This window comes from Ovis aries, chromosome 13 (genome assembly GCF_016772045.2).
Source record: "Ovis aries strain OAR_USU_Benz2616 breed Rambouillet chromosome 13, ARS-UI_Ramb_v3.0, whole genome shotgun sequence".
Lineage (NCBI taxonomy): Eukaryota > Metazoa > Chordata > Mammalia > Artiodactyla > Bovidae > Ovis > Ovis aries.
The window spans coordinates 51,076,275-51,099,982 of record NC_056066.1 but is presented as its reverse complement, the minus strand read 5'-3'; the positions used below and the strand labels follow the sequence as shown (position 1 = coordinate 51,099,982).

The following is a 23,708-nucleotide window of genomic DNA, read 5'->3' as shown; positions in this document are numbered from 1 at the left end:
CTCACCATTAGGTATGATGTTTCTTGTAGGTTTTTGTAGACATTCTTTATCAGATTGAGGAAGTTCCCCTCTGTTTCTGGTTTGGTGAGAGTTTTTATCATGAATGGATGTTGAATTTTGTAAAATGTTTTTCTCTTGTCTATTGGTATGATCATGTGATTTTTCAGTCTGTTGATGTGATGCCATTAATTAATTTTCAAATGTTGAGCCAGCTTTGCATACCTGGGATAAATCCCACGTGACCATGGTGTATAATTCTTTATACATTGTTGGATTCTATTTACTAGTATCTTGTTGAGGAGTTTTGCGTCTGTGTTCACGAGTGATATTGGTCTGCAGTTTTCTTGTCTGCTCTTGTCAGGTTGTGGTATTATGGTAATGCTGGTTTCATAGAATGAGTTAGGAAGTGTTTCCTCTGCTTTTCCATCTTCAGGAGCAGATGTTAACAAATTGGTGTGTTTTCTTTCCTAAACGTTTGGCAGACTACTAGTGGACCCATTTTGGCCAGCCTTGAATTTAAAAAAAAAATTTTTTTTTTTTCTAAAATTAAATTCTGTGGGATTTGCTTGGTGGTTCAGTGGCTAAGACTCTGCACTCCCAATGCAGGGGACCTGGTTCAATCCCTGGTCAGGGAACTAGATCCCACATGCCTCAACTAAAAAAGAAAATCCCACATGCTGTAACCAAGACCTGGTGCAGCCAAATAAATAAATATTAAAAAAATTAAATTTTGTTTTCTAAATAGGTAACATGGTTTAGAAATCAAACGATAAAAACATTTTTATTGAAAAGCTTGGTCCTGCCTCCTCATCTACCTTGTTTCACTCTCTGCTTTGTTGGATAATAGCCTTCTAGGTTTCCTGCATATGTTTCTGTTTCTCTTTATACAAATATAAGCAAATGTGTACATTATGTACATATGTACAAGTATGTGTTTTTATTCAATTTAATACTTCCTGCAGTGTTTTCTTACACAGTCGGTTACCTGCTGTATATAGGATTCTGCACTTGTTTGTTTGCCTTAACAGTATATCCTGGTGATGTTTTCATAGTAGTGCATAACATTCTTATTCTTATCCATTGTGTGGATCCCTCGAGAAGGACATGGCAACCCACTCCAGTATTGTTGCCTGGAGAATCCCCATGGAGCCTGGTGGCCTACAGTGCGTGGGGTCACAGAGTCAGACATGACTGAGCGAATAACACACATATTGTGTGGATATATTGTAGTTCATTTATTTAACAAGCTAAAAATTACTGTGAAATAGTTCAGGTTTAAAAAAAAGTGCAGAGGGGGACTTCCCAGGTAGTCCAGTTGTTAAGACTGTGCTTCTGCTGTAGGGGGTGTGGGTTCGATCCCTGGTTGGAGAACTAGGATCCCACATATTGCACAGCACAGCCAAAAAAAAAAAATTTGATATTAGTTTTTAAGTTTTGAATTTTCCTCTCACTGATGCTTCCCTCTCACAAACATCAGAACATTTGGTGTTTTCAGTGTTGATATTTTCTAGAAAATCCGCATCTTAAAAAAAAAAATTTCTTTTTTTTCCTTCCTCTGATTCCCTATTTCTGTACGATTTCTTAAGAACACTATTCCTGAATTCTTGTATGTTCAAAAGCAATTTTTTTGGAGCCTTTATATTTGTTCTTTTTGCCTGAATACCTCAAGGATTCTTTGTTTTTTAGTATTTTTTTTTCTGTATTTGTAATATTTTTTAAAAATTTTCAAATTGTGTTTTATTTTTAATTGGAGGATAATTACTTTACAATATTGAGATGGTTTCATCAGCATGAATCAGGGAACCCAAAGCCTGTGCTCTGTGACAACCTAGAGGGGTGGGATGGGGAGGGAGGTTCAAGAGGAAGGGGACGTATGTTTATCTATAGAATATGTCTTTTAATACAAACATTGTGATTTTTTTCAAATGTAGATTGAAATCCTTTATTATTTCAGAAACATTTTCCTAAATTATATTTTTAAATGGCTATTGTATTTGATTGTTTTTGTTCCTTTCAGGCATTTCAGTTAGGCACTACTTGGCTCTCCTTTGCCTGTCATGCATAACTATCTTTTTTCTCCATAATCCTGTTAACATGGCAGATCCAAGAAAGCACAAAGAAGAAAGAATAGTTCCTGAAGATGAATCTCATGTTTCAGTGAGGCAGGGACTATATCACAGTGGCCTCAATGGACTCAGTTTAGCTTAACCTAGGAGAGAGCCTGCATACTATGAAGTTCCTGAGGCTCATGCATGTGACTCAGATCTCTGCCTTCTGGGTGGTTCCAGGTCTTCCACCCCTGTGGAACTGGTCTGTCCCTTAGTATTCCAATACCAATTGCCTGACGTACTCCTTTCCCAATTTTGAACTAGTCCATTGTTCCACGTCTGGTTCTAACTGTTGCTTCTTGACCTGCATACAGGTATCTTAGGAGGCAAGTAGGGTGGTCTGGTATTCCCATCTCTTAAGAATTTTCCACAGTTTGTTATGATCCACACAGTCAAAGGCTTTAGCATAGTCAGTGGAGCAGTAGATGTTTTTCTGGAACTCTCTTCCTTTTTCTCTGATCCAGTGGATGTTGGGAATTTGATCACTGGTTCCTCTGCCTTTTCTAAATCCAGCTTGAACATCTGGAAGTTCTCAGTTCATGTACTTTTGAAGCTTCCCTTGGAGAATTTTGAACATTACTAGCATGTGAAATGAGTGCAGTTGTATGGTAGTGTGAACATTCTTTAGCATCTCCTTTCTTTGGGATTGAAATGAAAACTGACCTTTTCCAGTCCTGTGGCCACTGCTGAGTTTTCCACATTTGCTGGCATATTGAGTGCAGCACTTTCACAGCATCATCTTTTAGGATTTGAAACAGCTCAGCTGGAATTCCATCACCTCCACTAGCTTTGTTCGTAGTGATGCTTCCTAAGGCCCACTTGACTTCGCATTCCAGAATGTCTGGCTCTAGATGAGTGATCACACCATCATGGTTATCTGGGTCATTAAGATCTTTTTTTGTACAGTTCTTCTGTGTATTCTTGCCACCTCTTCTTAATATCTTCTGCTTCTGTTAGGTCCATACTGTTTCTGTCCTTTATTGTGCCCATCTTTGCATGAGATTTTCCCTTGGTATCTCTAATTTTCTTGAAGAGATCTCTAGTCTTTCCTATTCTATTGTTTTCCTCTATTTCTTTGCATGTTCACTAAGGGCTTCCCTGGTAGCTCAGTTAATAAAGAATCTGTGTGCAATTCAGGAGACCTGGATTCAATCCCTGGGTCAGGAAGATCCCCTGGAGATGGGAATAGCAGTCCACTCCAGTATTCTTACCTGGAGAATCCCATGGACAGAGGAGCTTGGAAGGCTACAGTCCATGGGATCGCAAAGAGTTGGACAGACTGAGTGACTAACACTTTCACTTTCACTTAGGAAGGGTTTCTTATCTCTCCTTGCTATTCTTTGGAACTCTGCATTCAGATGGTTATATCTTTCCTTTTCTCCTTTGCCTTTCGCTTCGCTTCTTTTCTCAGGTATTTGTAAGGCCTCCTCAGACAACCATTTTGCCTTTTTGCATTTCTTTTTCTTGGGGATGGTTTTGATCACTCCTTGGGGAAAGGAGTACATCAAGGCTGTATATTGTCACCTTGCTTATTTAGCTTATATGCAGAGTATATCATGAGCAATGCTGGCCTGGATGAAGCAGAAGCTGGAATCAAGATTGCTGGGAGAAATATCAATAACCTCATATACACAGATGACACCACCCATATGGCAGAAAACAAGGAGGAGCTAAAGAGCCTCTTGATGAAGGTGAAAGAGGTGAAAAAGCTGGCTTAAAACTCAATATTCAAAAAACTAAGATCATGGCATCCAATCCCATCACTTCATGGCAAATAGACAGGGAAACAGTGGAAACAGTGACAGACTTTATTTTCTTGGGCTCCAAAATCACTGCAGATGGTGACTGCAGCCAGGAAATTAAAAGATGCTTGCTCCTTGGAAGAAAAGCTATGACAAACCTAAGAGAGCCTATTAAAAAGTAGAGACATTACTTTGCCGGCAAAGGTCCATCTAGTCAAAAACTACTGGCTTTTCCAGTAGTCATGTACATATATGAGAGTTAGACTCATAAAGAAGGCTGAGCACTGAAGAATTGATGCTTTTGAGCTGTTATGTTGGAGAAGACCCTTAAGAATCGCTTGGACAGCAAGCAGATCAAACCAGTCAATCCTGAATATTCATTGGAAAGACTGGTGCTGAAGCTGAAGCTCCAATACTTTGGCCACCTGATGCAGAGCCGACTCACTAGAAAAGACCCTGATGCTGGGAAAGATTGAAGGTAGGAGTTAGGGACGACAGAGGATGAGATGGTTGCATGGCATCGCCAACTCAATGGATATGAGTTTGAGCAAACTCCATGAGATGGTGAAGGACAGGGAAGCCTGGTGTGCTGCAGTCCATGGGGTCGCAAAGAGTCGGACATGACTGAGCGACTGAACAACAGTAACAATTGCTTGAGTCCTCATCCTGCCTGAAGTGGGACACTCAGTATTGCCCCAGCACATCATATGTGTCTCATGAGCATCACTTGTCCTTGTCCTCATCTGCGACATTGTCCCTCTTACTTGGGTCTCAGTGCATGTGACTTCTCCCTCTCCCTGCCCTGATATATTTGCATAGGTGCAGAATACACGTTCTTTGCCTTGATGCCACCAAAGAATCAGATTTTTGAGCACAACAGACTTTTTCTAAACTGTGGGGGATAGTGGACAGTTATCTTATAGGATGATAAAGCAAAAAACTTAAGATTTAGTGTTAGACACTCATGTTTCCTGAGTCTCTTGACCATAATCCCCAAGGGGGTCTTTTTTTTTTTTTTACTTTATTTTAATTTACAATACTGTATTGGTTTTGCCATACATTGACATGAATCCACCACGGGTGTACATGCGTTCCCAAACATGAATCCCCCACCCACCTCCCTCCCCATAATGTCTCTCTGGGTCATCACCGTGCACCAGCCCCAAGCATGCTGTATCCTGCGTCGGACATAGAGTGGCGATTCGTTTCTTACATGATAGTATCCATGTTACAATGCCATTCTCCCAAATCATCCCACCCTCTCCCTCTCCCTCTGAGTCCAAAAGTCCGCTATACACATCTGTGTCTTTTTTGCTGTCTTGCATACAGGGTCGTCATTGCCATCTTTCTAAATTCCATATATATGTGTTAGTATACTGTATTGGTGTTTTTCTTTCTGGCTTACTTCACTCTGTATAATCGGCTCCAGTTTCATCCATCTCATCAGAACTGATTCAAATGTATTCTTTTTAACAGCTGAGTAATACTCCATTGTGTATATGTACCACAGCTTTCTTATCCATTCATCTGCTGATGGACATCTAGGTTGCTTCCATGTCCTGGCTATTATAAACAGTGCTGCGATGAACATTGGGGTACACGTGTCTCTTTCAATTCTGGTTTCCTCGGTGTGTATGCCCAGCAGTGGGATTGCTGGGTCATAAGGCAGTTCTATTTGCAATTTTTTAAGGAATCTCCACAGTGTTCTCCATAGTGGCTGTACTAGTTTGCATTCCCACCAACAGTGTAGGAGGGTTCCCTTTTCTCCACACCCTCTCCAGCATTTATTGCTTGCAGATTTTTGGATCGCAGCCATTCTGACTGGTGTGAAGTGGTACCTCATTGTGGTTTTGATTTGCATTTCTCTAATAATGAGTGATGTTGAGCATCTTTTCATGTGTTTGTTAGCCATCATATGTCTTCTTTGGAGAAATATCTATTTAGTTCTTTGGCCCATTTTTTGATTGGGTCATTTATTTTTCTGGAATTGAGCTGCATAAGTTGCTTGTATATTTTTGAGATTAGTTGTTTGTCAGTTGCTTCATTTGCTATTATTTTCTCCCATTCAGAAGGCTGTCTTTTCACCTTGCTTATATTTTCCTTTGTTGTGCAGAAGCTTTTAATTTTAATTAGATCCCATTTGTTTATTTTTGCTTTTATTTCCAGAATTCTGGGAGGTGGATCATAGAGGATCCTGCTGTGATTTATGTCGGAGAGTGTTTTGCCTATATTCTCCTCTAGGAGTTTTATAGTTTCTGATCTTACATTTAGATCTTTAATCCATTTTGAGTTTATTTTTGTGTATGGTGTTAGAAAGTGATCTAGTTTCATTCTTTTACAAGTGGTTGACCAGTTTTCCCAGCACCACTTGTTAAAGAGATTGTCTTTACTCCATTGTATATTCTTGCCTCCTTTGTCAAAGATAAGCTGTCCATATGTGTGTGGATTTACCTCTGGGCTTTCTATTTTGTTCCATTGATCTATATGTCTGTCTTTGTGCCAGTACCATACTGTCTTGATGACTGTGGCTTTGTAGTAGAGCCTGAAGTCAGGCAAGTTGATTCCTCCAATTCCATTCTTATTTCTCAAGATTGCTTTGGCTATTCTAGGTTTTTTGTATTTCCATACAAATCTTGAAATTGTTTGTTCTAGTTCTGTGAAAAATATGGCTGCTAGCTTAATAGGGATTGCGTTGAATTTGTAAATTGCTTTGGGTAGTATACTCATTTTCACTATATTGATTCTTCTGATCCATGAACATGGTATATTTCTCCATCTATTAGTGTCCTCTTTGATTTCTTTCACCAGTGTTTTATAGTTTTCTATGTATAGGTCTTTAGTTTCTTTAGGTAGATATATTCCTAAGTATTTTATTCTTTTCGTTGCATTGGTGAATGGAATTGTTCCCAAGGGGGTCTTATCACTCCTAGTTCCCCCTTGTCCTTGGCCTCCCATCAACTTTCAGGCTGCTCCCTTCTGCTTTATTATTATTATTATATTTACTGAAAACTTTTTTCATTTTTTATTATAAAATATACATAACATAAAGTTGAACATTTTAACCATTTTAAAAAAATTTGTATTTCTTTAAAATTATGAAAGTATATGAAAGTATAATAATACATTTACAGGAGACTTGGAAAATGCAGAACAAGGTTCCGCTGTATATTACAGTTGTTTTATTTAAGTAGATATATTAAGATTTTTAGTTGGAGTTTTAATATCAAACTTTCAAAAATTAATATAGTGAATATACAGAGAAGTAGAAGGGTATAGTAGACCTGAAGTGCACTGTCAACCAATACAACATAATGAAGATTTATACAATCTTCATAGAACAGGAGGAAACAAATTCTATTTAAGTTCCCATAGACTGTAAACTAGGAGATACTGGAAAATATCCAGGAATATAAAACAAAGGGCAAAACTTTCATGGTCTAAAGGTATTAAAATCATATAGAATCAAAAAAATCATACAGAATCTGTTCTCTTATCACTGTGGAATTATATTAGAAGCCTATCAAAATATTTGAAAATAACCCACATATTTTCAAATGAAATGTGATATTTACCAAGAGAGATCTTCAACTTAGCCATTGAAAGCCTCAATAAAGTTAGACTGAAAAAAACACAGAAGATAACTACAGAGAAGAAAGCATTTAAATGAGAAATTAGGATCAAAATGAGAAATTAATGCTAAGAATACTTAAAATCCCATGTATTTGGGAATGTCCACTTTTAAATGATGGGTATATCTAAGAAGCCATAACAAGGAAAATTAGAGAATATTTGTAATAGAAACGAAAAGAAAATTTATAAAATTGAAAATGAAAGAATTTATCAGAATTTATTGCATGCAGCTAAGCTGCTCAATGCAATTAAATATAGTGTGGATGCTTGAATAAGGTATGCAAATAAATGATGGACACTAGCATAAAATTTTGTGAAATTTGAACAAAATCTATAGTTAATAATACTATATCACTTGTTAATTTCCTGTTTTTTCTTTTTTTTTTTTTTTTACAACATAGTATTTCTAATCCAATTCTCAGAATTGGATCAGAGGTTTCAAGCCTGATTCAAATTTTTTTTTTAAATCACTAAGATTATAAATTTTTTAGAATTTTAGCAGTAATACTAGATGCCAAAATACTAGGAACTATATCAAAGTTTTGAGTAAATATAAATGAAAAATCTAGCATTCTATTCATACCTAGTCAAACAAGTGGAATCAAAATGTCATAAATTTTTTTAGGCAAAAATTCATAAATTTTCAAAAATATATATATTTGCAAGTGAAAGTTGCTCAGTGATGTCCGACTCTTTGTGACCCTTAGTCCATGGAATTCTCCAGCCAGAATACTGGAGTGGGTAGCCTTTCCCTTCTCCAGGGGGAGTCTTCCCAATCCAGAGATCAAACCCAGGTCTCCCACATTGCAGGCGGATTCTTTACCAGCTGAGCCACAGGCAAAGCCTAAGAATACTCGAGTGGGTAGCCTATCCCTTCTCCAGTGGATTTTCCTGACCCAGAAATCAAACCAGGGTCTCCCGCATTGCAGGCAGATTCTTTATCAACTGAGCTATAAGGGAAGCCCCATACTCTATCATACATGCTATGCATATATATACAAAAGCTTTTTTACTATGCTTGATAAAGGCTTGAGAAAGAACAACAACAAAAAGAGACGGATAAATTGGAAAACAAACTGAATGAAATAGGAACACTGAATATGAAATAGAAAAAGTGAAACAAACGAGATAAAAGCAAAAAAAAATCATCATATAGTCCAGTTGTTTTTAAACATGGATGCTCTTTAGAAACACATACAGAGCTTTGGAGAAAAATAGCAATACCTGGGCATTTGTATTTTTCAAAAAATTACAAGATAATTGTGTATGCATCTGGATTTTAAAAAGCAATTACAAGGTTTTCTATTAAATGGTAGTTTTAGTGATAGATAATTCTCTTATTTTCTGTTGACCAATCGTGATACTGTGTGCTTAGTCATTCAGTCATGTTTGACTCTTTGTGACCCCATGGACTACAGTCCGCCAGACTCCTCTGTCCATGGGGATTCTCCAGGCAAGATACTGGAGTGAGTTTCCATGCCCTCCTCCAGGGGATCTCTCAACCCAGGGATCAGACCCAGGTCTCCCGTGTTGCAGGTGGATTCTTTACCGTCCGAGCCACCAGGGAATCCCATCATGATATTAAGCAAATAATAGGTACATAATAAAAATAGTAATAGTAATTGACAGTTTTCACAGTCAATACCCAAAGTAGAAATAAAAGGTAATTACATTGCAAACCATAATGGAAACATGATTAACCTAACAATATAAAATAATTACATACAGTTTGAGGGGTTAGGTTGAGTGATGTGGTAAGTGAAAGTGCACACACAAACATGTTCTCATCTGCCCAGCTGCTGCTGCTGCTGCTGCTGCTAAGTCGCTTCAGTCGTGTCCAACTCTGTGTGACCCCATATACAGCAGCCCCTCAGGCTCCCCGTTCCCTGGGATTCTCCAGGCAAGAACATTGGGTTGCCAACAGTGGGTTGCCAACAGTGGGTTGCCATTTCCTTCTCCAGTGCATGAAAGTGAAAAGTGAAAGTGAAATTGCTCAGTCGTGTCTGACTCTTCCTGACCCGACGGACTGCAGCCTACCAGGCTCCTCCGTCCATGGGATTTGCCAGGCAAAAGTACTGGAGTGGGTTGCCATTGCCTTCTCTGCATCTGCCCAGCTAGTCTACTCTATTGGATGGTGCATTTAATCCATTTACAGTTAAGGTAATTATCAATGTGTATGATCCTGTTACAATTTTCCTAATGTTTTGGGTTTATTTTGTGTAGGTCGTGAAGACAAGAAGGCGAACTTCTCTTTTATTTCCTGTCTAGAGAAGTTCCTTTAGCATTTATTGCAAAGCTGGTTTGGTGGTTCTGAATTCTGTTAACTTTTGCTTGTCTGGAAAGTTTTTGATTTCTCCATCAAATCTGAAGGAGAGTTTTGCTGATAGAGTATTCTTGGTTGTAGGTTCTTCCCTTTCATCACCTTAAATATATCGTGCCATTCCTTTCTGGCTTGTAGAGTTTCTGTTGAGAAATCAGCTGATAACCTTATGGGAGTTTCCTCCTATGTTATTTGTTGTTTTCCCTTTGTTGCTTTTAATTGTTTGTTTGTCCTTAATTTTCATCATTTTGATTACTATGTATCTTGGTGTGTTCCTCCTTGGGTTTATCCTTTCTGGGACTCTCTGTGCTTCCTGGACTTGGTTGACTATTTCCTTTCCCATATTTTCCTTGCCCTTTCAGCTATTACCTCTTCAAATATTTTCTGGAGTCCTTTCTCTCTTCCCCTTCTGGGACCCCTATAATGAGAATGTTGGTGCATTTCATGTTATCCCAGAGGTCTTTTAGGCTGTCTTCATTTTTTTTTTTCATTCTTTTTTCTGTATTCTGTTCTGCTGCAGTGATTTCCACCATTTTGTTCTCTAGGTCATTTATCCGTTCTGCATCAGTTATTCTGATATTGATTCCTTCTAGTGTATTGTTCATCTCTGTTTGTTCTTTAGTTCTTCCAGGTCTTTGGTAAAAATTTCTTGCATCCTCTCAATCTTTGCCTCCATTCTTTTTCTGAGATCCTGGATCATCTTCACCATCATTATTCTGAATTCTTTTGCTGGAAGGCTGCCTATCTTCACTTCATTTGATTGTTTTTCTGGGGTTTTATCTCGTCCCTTCAAAGATCTGGGACAAAACCTTTTGCTTTTTCATCCTGATTAACTTTCTATAATGTGATTTTGTTTCTAGCTGCTGCAGGATTGTGGTTCTTTTTGCTTCTTCTATCTGCCCTCTATTGGATGAGGCTAAGAGACTTGTATAAGCTTGCTGATGGGAGGGACTGATGGTGGAAAAACTGGGTCTTACTCTGGTGGGCAGGGCTGTGCTCAGTTCAGTCAGTCCAGTTGCTCAGTCGTATCCGACTCTTTGTGACACCATGGACTGCAGCATGCCAGGCTTCCCTGTCCATCACCAACTCCCAAAGCTTTCGCAAACTCATGTCCATCGAGTCGATGATGCCATCCAACCATCTCTTCCTCTGTTGGTCCCCTTCTCCTGCCTTTATTCTTTCCCAGCATCAGTCTTTTCCAGTGAGTCAGTTCTTCACATCAGGTGGCCAAAGTATTGGAGTTTCAGCTTCAGCATCAGTCCTTCCAGTGACTATTTAAGGTTGATTTCCTTTAGGATTGACTAGTTTGATCTCCTTGCAGTCCAAGAGACTCTCGAGAGTCTTCTCCAACACCACAGTTCAAAAGCGTCAATTCTTCAGCGCTCAGCTTTCTTTATAGTCAGACTCTCACATTCATACATGACTATTGGAAAAACCATAGCTTTGACTAGATGGACCTTTGTTGGCAAAGTAATGTCTCTGCTTTTTAATATGCTAAGTTTGTCATAGCTTTTCTTCCAAAGAGCAAGCGTCTTTTAATTTTATGGCTGCAGTCACCATATGCAGTGATTTTAGAGCCCCCCAAAATCAAGCCTCTCACTGTTTCCATTGTTTCCCTATCTATTTAGCATGAAGTGATGGGATTGGATGCCTTGATCTTAGTTTTTTGAATGGTGAGTTTTAAGCCAACTTTTTCACTGTCCTCTTTCACTTTCATCAAGAGGCTCTTTAGTTCTTCTTCACTTTCTGCCAGAAGGGTAGTGTCATCTGGGTATCTGAGGTTATTGACACTTCTCCCAGCAATCTTGATTCTAGGTTGTGTTTCGTTTAGCCCAGCATTTCGCATGATATATTCTACATATAAGTTTAATAAGCAGGGTGACAATATACATCCTTGACATACTCCTTTCCCAATTTGGAACTGGTGTGTTGTTACATGTCCAGTTCTAACTGCTGCTTCTCAGTAAAACTTTAATCCAGTTATCTGGTGATTGGTGGGGTTGTGCTCCCTCCCTGTTAATTCTTTGGCCTGAGGGGCCCAGCCCTGGGCTCTGTGGTAGGGTTAATGGTGACCTCCTAGAGGACTTAAACTAAGGGGCCCCTTCCAGGACTGCTGTTGCCAGTGCCTCCATCCCCATGGCAAGCCACTGCTGACCCAAATCTCCATAAGGGACACTCCAACACTAGCAGGTAGGTCTGGTTCAGTCTTCGGTGAGGTCACTGCGCCGTTCCCCTGGGTCTTGGCACACACAGGATTTTGTTTGTGTCCTCCAAGAGTGGAGTCTCTTGTTTTCCCCAGTTCTTTGAAAGTTCTGTAATCAAATCCCACTGGCTTTCAAAGTCAGATTCTCTGGGGATTCCCAGTCCCTTTGCATGATCCTCAGGCTGGGAAGCCTGACATGGGGCTCTTCTCCAGATTGTGAGTCATCCGCCCAGCTGGTATGGGATTTTATTTTATCATGTTGGGCCCCTCCTACTATCTTGTTTCAGCTTCTTCTTTGCCCTCGGACATAGTGTATCCTTTTTTGGTGGGTTCCAGCATCCTCTTGATGGTGGTTCAATAACTAGTTGCAATTTTGGTCCTCTCGCAGAAGGAGATAAGCACATGTCCTTCTACTCTGCCATCTTGAACTGGAAGCCCTTAACCATTTTTGAGTCCAATTTAGTGGCATTAAGTACACTCATATGATTGTATCTATCTATTTTTTTTTTTTTTGCCAAGCTACACATGCAGGATCTTAGTTCCCTGACCAGGGATTGAACCCATGACCCCTGCAGTGGAAGCACAGTCTTAATCACTGGACCATCAGAGAAGTCCCTATTATATTTATTTTTAGAAGGTTTTCATCATTCAAAATAGGAATTCTATACCCATTAAGCAATAACTCTCTGTATTCCCTTGTATACCCTCTGGTCTCCAGCACCTCATTTTTCATTCCTTCTTCTCTGTTCATATTAAGCAGTTCAGGTCTCCATCCCCATCCAACTTGGTTCCACACCTAACTTTAATAGCATAGCTGTGCCCACCTAAAAATGAGAAAGACTATTGTGGGGCTCCATCTTCAGCAGCTCAAAGCATATTTTGAATTCTGTTTTGAAATCCCAAACTTATGGGATGTGATTAAATTCTCAGGGAAGACTTGCTTTGTCACTAACATACGTAAGCTGAAGAGGATCATAGAAAGGTATATCTTTGAGAGATGAATCGTGTTATATATTCCCCTGAAGAGGCAGGTATAGCTGTACTAATTTTTTTCTTCTTGGTTTGCATCACAAGCCTTTCAGAATCTTGTTTCCCTGACTGAGGATCAAACTGGTGCCCCCAGCAGTGGGAAGCATGGGGTCTTAATTGCTGGACCACTAAGGAAGTCCCTGTATTAATTTTTACTAGCTCTGTTCACTCCTCTACGATTGCGTGTTTTATTTGTGTGTTTTATAGTTTAATGTTTCTTTTTCCCATCACGTTATAGCCTCCAAGAGGGTTTATATTGTGCTCTTGTTTTCTACATTATACTTACACCTGGCACATAGCAGCCACCCAATATAGAATGAATGAATGAAAATTGGTTTACAGAAGTCTCCTGGGGCCAGAAATTCTGCAACATCACCATGTAACAACTTTTTCTTTCTCCTGGGGAGCAGAGAGAAACAATGGACTGTGTCTGATACTCTCAAGGTTGGTAGTGCCCAGAATCAAAGGCCCCTTTCACCGAGGATAAGCTGCTTGTTACAGCAAAGGAGACATCGTGCAACATCTGCAAGTTTCCTGCTGCAAGGTCCCCTGTGTTCAGAAGTTATACTGGCTTGCTTTCACATTTCTGTTAATGAATAGGAGATTTCCCCTCAGTGTTTTGAAAGAGGTCAGAGTTATGATCGACTGTTACTACAGGCCTATAATTTCTGCCCCTAGGAAAAATGAGTAAACAGGTGGGCAGAAATCTTCCTCTTTCTGAAAGTCACCTGGAGATGGCTTTGTCCACCCTAGTTATACAAGCCATATCCGCTTGAGGGCCAAAAAAGTCTTTGGACCAGTAGAGACTCCACCTTCAGCTAGAGCTGGGAGCAGAGCATTTACTATCTGGACATTATTTGCGATTGATATTTAATCAGAAGCAAAAGGGCATTAAAACCCTTTGATAGGTCTCTGGCTCATATGGCCCTGTAATATCCATGTAATGAAAACCAAGTAAATCATGGTCAAGAGGAGCCCTCTCTGATCCAGAAAGGTCCTAAGGTAGGTGGTGGATAACAAAACGATCAGTAAAAATAACTTTCCTATGTCCATGAATCATGAGTTAGTAAATGTAATGAAAGACAAGATCTCACTCAGGATAAAGACAAAAATTATAAAATGCTTAGATCCAATATAATTACAAATACATTTGTCTATACAAAGAAGATGTATAAACTGTGCTGAGATGCTATTATAAAACTGGTCGGTGAAAGATTTATGAGCAACAGGATTTTTATGTAGCCTTTCTGTGAATTACTTATTAGTTATAAATGAGGAAATAGTAATTCTGTGGTGGAGAAACTGGAGGACACCCCCTTTATCAAGTGATTGAAGTGAATATCCTTGGTAGTGGGACAAATGGACATCCAGTGCCTCCTGATGTGCAGGAAGGACTTACCCTGAATCTGATTAGGAGGATAAAACCAGACAAACCCAAGAAGAGGAAAATTCTGACATACAGTTTTCAAAAATAACAAGGCAATTAAAGGCTGAGGAACTGCTTCATCTAAAAGGAGAAAAAAGAAACATGACAACTCAAGGCAATGGGTGATCACAAGTTGGATCCTGAATCTGGAAAAAATTGTTATTGTCAGGACATTATTGGGACAGTGATGGGACCTGGAAGCCCAGGACCCTCAGTGGATCCATGGATAGAATTCATGGGATTCTGCAATTCAGATGAGGAAGAAATGCATCTTTTTTACTAATTACTAGCTAAAATTAAGTTTTAATTGTTCTTTTTTCCGCGTTATTATATAAACTGTGTGAAATGCTGCCCAGACTTTGTAGTGTCTTGTGAAGTACCTGCATGTTTTTAACTGATTGCATTTTCAGTGTTTTCTCTCTCCTCTGTGTTGGTGCATAAAGGCGTTTCCCCAACACTACAGATATTTAAAGTGTGCGATTGATGAGATTTGACATATGTATACCCATGAAACAATCACCACAAACATGATAATGAACATATCTATCACTCCTCCCCAAAAGTGTGCTTTGTGTAATTTCCTTCCATTTGAAATGTTGGCTAAAAATGAATGCTATTAGCAGGATCTAAGACTGGGTCACCAAAAGAAATTATGGGTATTTTGGTATTACGATAGAATTGATGCAGATACCTGAGATTATCATCTATGCATGACACTGCTTACATATTTTATTTATTTACTGAAACAATTGTTTAATACTTTAATGTATTTCAGTAGTGAGTTTTTTTTTTTTTTGTAACCCTATATATCTTTAAATGCCTTTAAAAACATTTTTCTGGCCTATGAATGTTACCAGATAGCCCAAGGAAACACTGGCCCACACCAAGTTAAGTGCTCATGTTTTAAAGATGAGCAGCTCCATGTGTAAAGACCCTCCTGTTCCGGCCTGTGTGACTCTTCTGCAGGCCAGTCCCTATCTGGCTCCTTCAAAAGCAAGCCAACCCGTGGATGTGCACAGAACTTTCCTGATGCTTCTTAAAAATATTTATTTATTTGGCTGTGTTGGATCTTAGCTGTGGCACTGGGGCTTACTTGCCCTATGGCATGTGGGGTCTTAGTTCCCTGACCAGGAATTGAAGTCACAACTCTTGTACTGCAAGGCAGATTCTTAACCTCTAAACTACCAGATAAGTGGTGGGTCATCTTAATATGAGCAAAGTTCACCAGACACTTGGGGAAAGCCTCCAGTGTAAAAAAGAAACTTTATTTAGTTTTTTTGCAAACAGCAAGAAATGGCTTCAGAGAAAAACCATGTAGGAACATGAAAGAATTTTTTTTTTAAGAAGATGTTTTAATTTTTCTTCTCAGTAATGAGATTCAGGAAGAGATCACATCCATAAAGCAACACCAGGAAGAACAGATAATGAGTTCTCAATAAATTGTTGTTCCTTAAAAATCAATTAGAAGATTTAGAAAATAAGGTTAAGGAACCTAAGAAACATGATACAATAAAGGGACAGAAAAAGGTAATACAGGGAATCTTGTTGCTTTGCACAAAAGAGAATCCAGGTACTTGGGATTTGCTAGCTAGTTCCAGAAGTGGGAGACATGGCAGGGTGTGGACTAGTGTAGGTTACCCTAACTTTTCAACCCACCGTTATTCTCACTCTTGCAATGTGGCTTTACATCACCTTCTGGAAAAGGTGGAGTCTATTTCCACTACCCTTGAATCTGGGTTAATCTTGTAACTTGTTTTGGTCAATAGAATGTGGCTGAGGTGATGTGCCATTTGGAGCCTAGGCCTAAAGAGCATTTTTCTCTCTCTTGGAAACCTGCCCAACCACCATAAAAAACAAGCCTAGGCTAGCCTGCTGGAGGATGAGATACCACGTGGAGCTGAGATGATCCATTTCAGCACAACACATCCAAACCAGTCAGTTCCCAACAGACTGGCAACTGACTGCAAAGTCATGAATGAGTCAGAGAAGAACTACCTAGCTAAGCCCAACCTCAAAGCACCAACCCACGAAATGTGAGCTAAATAAGTAGTTGCTGTTTTACTCTAACATTTTGGAGTAGTTTTTTAATCAGCAAAAGTTAACTGATAAAACTGGCTTCCTCTGTCTCCTTACAGAATGCTTTCTTATATTGGGCAGAGGCTACAAAGTAAGAAACTACATTTCCCAGATTCTTCTGCAGCTAGAATTAAAAATACTAAGATCTGACAATTAGATGCCCCACCAGAGTTTGGGGTTGGGGGCAGAGGCCATTTTCTTGCTGAGACAATGCTCACTGCAGGAGACAGAAAGGTGAGGATTTTGAGCCAGTCTCAGTTGCCAGACTCAACCAGATGTTGAGACAGAGTTATGTGGAACTGGAGGTGACATCCGTGGCCTTCTTGCTTCCGACTGTGTTTATGGTGATGTGCTCTTGAACCCAGTTACTCCAGTGGCAGCCTTCTGACTCCTGCTCCTCCAGTCCCCTTCACTTATTTTGCACCAATTCCTTGCATGAAATTCCTTACTGTGAAAAAATTGAGCATGTCAAGTGTTGGTGAAGTAGCAACCTGGAGCACCTGGAACCATTGATACACTTGCTGGTGGTAGTGTAAAGTGGTGCATGCATTTTGGAGAATTGATTGGAAACTTCTAATAAAGTTAAACATACCTTACCCTATTGTCCAGCAATTAAAAATAATTATTTACTTTTGTTATATATTTTTGACTGCGCTGAGTCTTCATTGCTGTTTGTGGGCTTTCTGTAACTATGATGCGCTGGCTTCTTCTTGTGGCTTCTCACTGCAGAGCTCTAGGGTGCAAGGGCTCAGTAGTTGTGGCTCCCAGGCTTAGTTGCCTTGCAGCATGTGGAATCTTCCTGGACCAGGGATCTAACCCATGTCCCCTGCATTGGCAGGTAGATTCTTAACCATTGGGCCACTAGGGAAATTTTTAACCACTGAACCACCTGTCCATCAATTTTTAAATGAGTGCATAACTCCACAAAAAGACTTACATGTGAATATTCACAGCAATTTTTTAAAAATATAAAGCATTTCTATTAAAAATTTATTTATTTGGCTCTGTCAGATCTTAGTTGTGTCATGCAGGATCTTTCGTTGTGCACAAAGTCTCCCATTCTGAGGGATTTCTGTTTTCTTCACTGAGTTCCAGATTCTGGGGGAAGGGCCCTAGGAAAGCAGATGGCAAGAGGGGCTGGATGCAAGTTGGGCACCAAGAAGTGTGACAAGTGGACTTCCCTGGTGGTTCAGTAGTTGAGAATCTGCCTTCCAGTGCAGGGGATGTGGCTTTGATTCCTGATTAGGGAGCTAAGATCTCACGTGCTATGAGGCAACTAAGCTTGAATGTCCCAACTACAGAGCCCTCACCACAACAGAAGATTCTGCACACTGCAAAGAAGATCCTGCATGCCAATTAAGACCTGAAGCAACCAAATAATAATAATAAATTGATTTAAAAGAAGAGTGGCAGGAAGCTGGGGTCTTGGAGGGATGTGTCTCCAGGGAGGGCCAGGGAATGTCTTCTGCACTGGGAGATGTGTATGAATTTTAGGAACTCCAATTTGTAACTTCAAAGGCATGTCCTACCCATGCACTTATTTTCCTGTTTTTGTCGCAACTCCAAGTAAATGTCTGTTGCCAAACAACTTATGTCAGTAGTTTTCAGAAAGGAAGGGCAGGATGGCAGCCCCTGAGTGGCAGGTGATGGATGAGCAACATGATCTCCTGAGCCTGATGAGGCCATACTGACCATAGAGGGCTGGATAGCCCCAGAGGAGCTTGGGTGCAGCAGGGAACTGACCCACAAGCTGACACAGACCAAGCCCCTGCCTTCTCCTGAGACCCTTGAGAGGTAAGGTGGATTCATACCAGACCCTTTTATGTCCTTCCTATGCAGCTAGGTGAGGCAAGGGTGATTCCACAGCTGAAGACTCAGAGGTCTCATATTGTAGAAGAGAAAATACTAGAAGAAAAGACACCAGAGTGTCACCAGTTTTTCTCTGGGTGGTGGCATTATGAATATGAATTTTTATTTTCTTCATCAAATATTTCTGGTTTTCTCCATACTAAATATGTAAGCATATATTATTTTTTTTACAATAAAATTGACAGTGTGAAAAAATAGTTTAAAGAAATGCAGTTTAAAAACTTATTTGAAATGAAATTTTAAAGGCAAGGATTGTATTTTGTTTTTCAGTTTGGAGAGTCCCCCTATCGCTTCTCGGCCTTTTGGCTAAGATCAAGTGTGGAGAGTCCCCTGAAGGGACTTAGACATAAAAAATGTCCCTTTTTGGGGCACTCTGGGACTATCTTTGGGTTTGACTCTGCTCTCTGGTGGGAAACATGAGCTAGGTCGTTGTCGACTTATTACATGTGAGCCACAGCCCTCCTTGGAGCACTGGTTTGGAGACCTGGGCCAGTTTTACTAGGGAAGGGGCCTCCAAGGATGCTCTCTGGACTTGCCCTTCCCCTAATAAATGGAAAATGATCAATAAATCCTATTCATGAAATAGGGTGGGATGCAATCAACAGTAAAATATAAATAGCTTGATGATTTTAAAATTTTATTTCACTTAAAATTTTCATTTTGAAATAACTTCAGACTTAGGAACAGTTGCAAAAATAATACAAATGTTCACATCTTATGTAACTACACAGTACAATGACCAAGACCATAAAATTAACTGTAATAGAATATTAATTAATCTAAAGGCCTCTGTAAGAGTCCATTTGTCCCACTGATGTCCTTTTTCAGTTTCAGGGTCCGACCAAGAATCCCACATTGCTTTTAGCTGTTCAGTCTCTTTATTCTCCTTTAATCTGGAGCAGTTCCTCAGTCTTTCCGTGTCTTTCATGGCCTTCACATCTTTGGAAAGTTGTTCTGTAGATGAGTGCTGTCCAATACACACACACACAAAAACTAATAGAACTCTCTGTGATGATAGAAATACTCTCTATCTGTGCTGTCCAATATGATAGCCATTAGCCATGTGAAAATAGCATTTGAAATATGGCTATGAGGGTTGAGGAACTGAATTTTACATTTTATTTAATTTTGATTAAAGTGTGTGTGTGTGTGTGAAAGTCACTCCATTTTGTCTGACTCTGTGACCCAGTGGACTATACAGTCCATGGAATTCTCCAGGCCAGAACACTGGAGTGGGTATCTGTTCCCTTCTCCAGGGGATCTTCCCAACCCAGGGAGGGATTGAACTGGAGTCTCCTGCATTGCAGGCAGATTCTTTACCAGCTGAGCCACCATTAATTTTATTTAATAGTGGCAACTGGCTACTGTACTGTATTGGAGAGCTGTTGAATGTTATTTTGGGTTGTTTACTGTTTCCTCATAATTCACTTCAGATTATAAGTTTTAGTAAAAATACCATAGATGTGATGTTGTGCCCTTTTGGTTCCCTGACAAAGGTGGCAGGAAACCACCTAGATCTGGATTTGTGTGTGTGTGTGACAAAATATATGTAATGTAAAAGTTACCATTTTAACCATTTTAAATTATAAAGTTCTGTAGTATTAAGTACATTTACATTTTGGGCATTCCACCATCCATTTCCAGAACTTTTTCTTCTTCCCCAGCTGAAACTCTCTACCCATTAGACACTAACTCTCCATTCTACAATGCTTCAAGACCCTGGCAACCACCACTCTACCTTCTATTCTATGAATTTGACTACTCTAGATCCCACTCCAGTACTCTTGCCTGGAAAATCCCATGGATGGAGGAGCCTGGTAGGCTGCAGTCTATGGGGTTGCAAAGAGTCGGACATGACTGAGCAACTTCACTTTCACTTTTCACTTTCATGCATTGGAGAAGGAAATGGCAACCCACTCCAGTGTTCTTGCCTGGAGAATCCCAGGGACAGGGGATTCTCTGTTGGGCTGCTATCTATGGGGTCGCACAAGTCGGACACAACTGAAGCGACTTAGCAGCAGCAGCAGATGCCTCCTGTAAGTGGAATCATACAGTTGTCCTTTTGTGACTGGCTTATTTCACTTAGCCTAACGCCTTCAAAGTTCAACCTTTTATAGCATGTGTTAGAATTTTTTTCCTTAAGGCTGAATAATATTCCACTGTTTGTATATACTATATTTTATTTTATCCATTCATCCATCAATAGACACTTGGGTTGCTTCTTTTGGCTGTTGTGAATAAGGCTTCTGTGAACATAGATGTACTGTTTGAGTCTCTGCTTTTACTTTGGGTTGTATATCTATAAGTGGAATTCCTGGATCATATTGTAATTCTGTTTACTTTTTTGAGGAACTTCCATACTATTTTCCATAGCAGCTGTACCATCTCACATTCCCACCAGTGATGTATAGGGGTTCCAGTTTCTCCATATCCTTGTTGATATGCCATTTTGTTTGTTCTGAAATATCCATGCTAATGGTTGATATTTCTATAGACCAAATGCTTACGTCTACTCCTCCCATTCATATATCAAAAACTAATCCCCAGTGTGATGATATTTGGAGGTAGCGTCTGTGGGAGGTGATTAGGTCATAAGGGTGAAGCTCTAATGAATAGAATTAGTGCTCTTTTAACAGGCCCCAGATAGCTGCCTTGCTCCTGCTGTCTGAGGACACAGTAAGAAGACTGCATTTGTGATCCAGGAAGACAGCCCTTCAGTTCAGTTCAGTTGCTCAGTCGTGTCCGACTCTTTTCGACCCCATGGATCACAGACAGGCTTTATCAGATACCTAATCTGTTGGACCTTGATCTTGGACTTCCCAGCCTCCAGTAATAAATGTTTGTTGTATAAGCCACCCAGCCTATGGTATCTTTGTTAGACACACCCAAATGGATTGAGGCAATATCTCATAGTGTTTTTGAAAAAGCTGTATTTTTTAATGCCCTGCAAGGTCCAGCAGACAAAGGGTGACAACTGCATTTGGAACTCAGTCACCATATTCCCAATAGTTTTCTTGTGAGAATTAGATACGAGGTAACTGAATTTGGGGTGCGTAGCAGGCAGGAGTAAACTCTCAAACTAACCAACACTGATCCTGTCTTGGCTAAACAAGGCAGAGGTGGCTTTATCACAGTTCAGGTGTGATATTAACATTTTGTAAATGCTGTATGTTGTGAAATATCCAGAGTTACTACATAAAGTAATAAAATCTTATCTGATAGGTGTTCAGGTATCTTTCTACAATTCAGTTTTGGAGCACTGATTTTGGAGACAGTTATGTGCTCAGGCATTTGCAAGTGATCTCAGCCAAACCTCTCAGCCCTTAGTTGTCCTTCTTTATAAAGTCGCAATATAAAATGTAACGACCTTAAGTGTACAGCTGATGCATTTTTGCATATGTACAAGCCCAGGTATTCACCAGCATATCAAGATATTGAACAGTTCCATCACTCCAGAAGGCTCTCTTGTATGCAGCCCTTCAGCATTCCCCAGAGGTAACCAGTGGTATGAATTCTATTTATATAGATGAGTTTTGCATGTTTTTGAACCTTATCTTACCTTGTGACTGGGAACAGACAGCATGTTCCTTTTGTACTTAGCTTGGTTAGCCATAGTGCCCATTCATCCTGGGAAGATTCATGCTGTTGTCTGTATCAATAGTTCTTGTCCTCTGTTACTTTTCGCTACTACAGTACACCAGGTTTGTCTCTCCCTTCTGTCCATGGGCATTTGGGTTGCTTTCAGAGTTTGCCTATTGTGAATAAAGCCGCCATGAACAGTATAGTGAGCATTTCTAGGTGGACTCATAGGTCAACCAGGAGAGGTTGCTGGGTGATAGGGTTGGCATATGTTTAAAAATTGCAAACATTTCCCCAGATCTTTAAACCTCTCTTTAAAACAGGAAAAAATAAACTTCTATGTGGTTATTTTGAGAATATTTAATGGGCCCTAAGATATAAAACTTTAAGTCTGTACCTGGAACAGAGTGGGCACTCGGTAATTGTCCTTTGGCCCAGGAGAGGAAGGGCGAGCACTGTCGGGAGGTACCACCCTAAATCCTTAAGCCTAGAGGCCTTTCCCACGCAGCACTCAAGGCCCACACCCTGTGTGCAGAGCGAGCCAACCTTGGCGCCCTTGCCCTGCATATACCTACACATCCCGATCCTGCCTTCTCAGGCCCAGAAAGGGTGTCACTTGGTTAAGCACTCGAACCCTTGTGACACCCGACATTTATTGAACACTGTGTGCTAGGCCCTGTGAGTCCAGGAGCGAACGACATAAAAGCCCTCAACCCTCAAATTATTCCTCGGAGGAGGGTAGCTTCGTGTAGGAAGTGTTGGGACTGAGCCCAGCTCGGTTTCTACTTGGTTTCTATCCAGACCCTAGATTTCCCCCTGGAAGAGAGAAAGAAGGAAAGATCATCTGCCCCTCCGATCACGCAGTAGAAAACCAGGTCAGTTTTGATCCCAGGTCCAGCGCCGATAGGCTTGCCAACCGAGGTCAAGCGCCGGCACACGCTGACCAGCCGCAACAGCAGGCCGCGAAGCCCCGCCCCCGTGTCTGGCCAATGGCCGCGCGGTCCCGGCCTCTCTCCTCCCTCCCAGCTGGGGAAGGTGCCCCGCAGGCGCAGCTGAAGGCAGGTCGCCGGGTCGCGGCTACCCAAGGTAAGATCGCCGACTCAGGAGCTCGGTCCTCTGGGCTCAGGGAGCACGGACGGCTTTCGGGGAGGTGGTCCGCGGCGCAGAAGCCGAGTGGGACTCGGAGTCCGTCGGGGCGCAAGAGGCTTAGGGCGCGCGGGGGACTGGGAACAGCATGTCCTAATGCATAGCGGGGTTCGCGGCAGCGAGAGCTCCGCGTGCCGCATCCAGCACCCGGGGCTCTGGAGGTGGGTGGCGCGGACGTCTGCCCGGGCTGGAGGGGAAGTTGGGGCGGAAGGAGGGGGGACGGGCTCTGGTTACTTAGTTCCTCCAGCCGTCCGCAGGCCCAAGGTGACACAAGGCTAGGCCTAGCCCGGTTGCGCCAATGTCAGCGGCCGCGCCTTTAGTGGTCGCGACTGCTGCCCTCCCCGGGTCTTGGCTGTTCTCGGCGATGACACCTCAGAAGAGCCTCCTGGCCCTCGGCGGACCTGACCCTGGCCCAGGAATTCTGGATTCCGAGCAGAGGTTGTGAGGCCTCGTCCCTTCCGGGATAGGGGGGGTGCTCTCTGAGCCTCTGGTGCCCTCCTAGCGGTGACGGTCAGGAACACTCCAGAACACTCCGAGCACAATCTTCCCTGAGACCCGGAAGGAGGTGCCGGGAAAACCT

General features: G+C 41.0%; 1 protein-coding gene across 4 annotated transcripts in view; it reads left to right on the top strand.

The window, feature by feature from the left end:
* Positions 1 to 1,998: 1,998 nt before the first annotated feature.
* MAVS (mitochondrial antiviral signaling protein) overlaps positions 1,999 to 23,708 on the top strand; it is a 37,885-nt gene continuing 16,175 nt past the window's right edge. For 2 of the 4 annotated variants that reach the window (XM_060396898.1, XM_042229752.2), the window contains exon 1: positions 1,999 to 23,068. In XM_060396898.1, the coding sequence (XP_060252881.1) occupies positions 22,972 to 23,068 (97 nt within the window). In that variant the 5' untranslated portion in view covers positions 1,999 to 22,971. The remainder of the gene's footprint in view (positions 23,069 to 23,708) is intronic. The other 2 variants (XM_015099722.3, XM_004014360.5) reach the window with 1 other exon arrangement.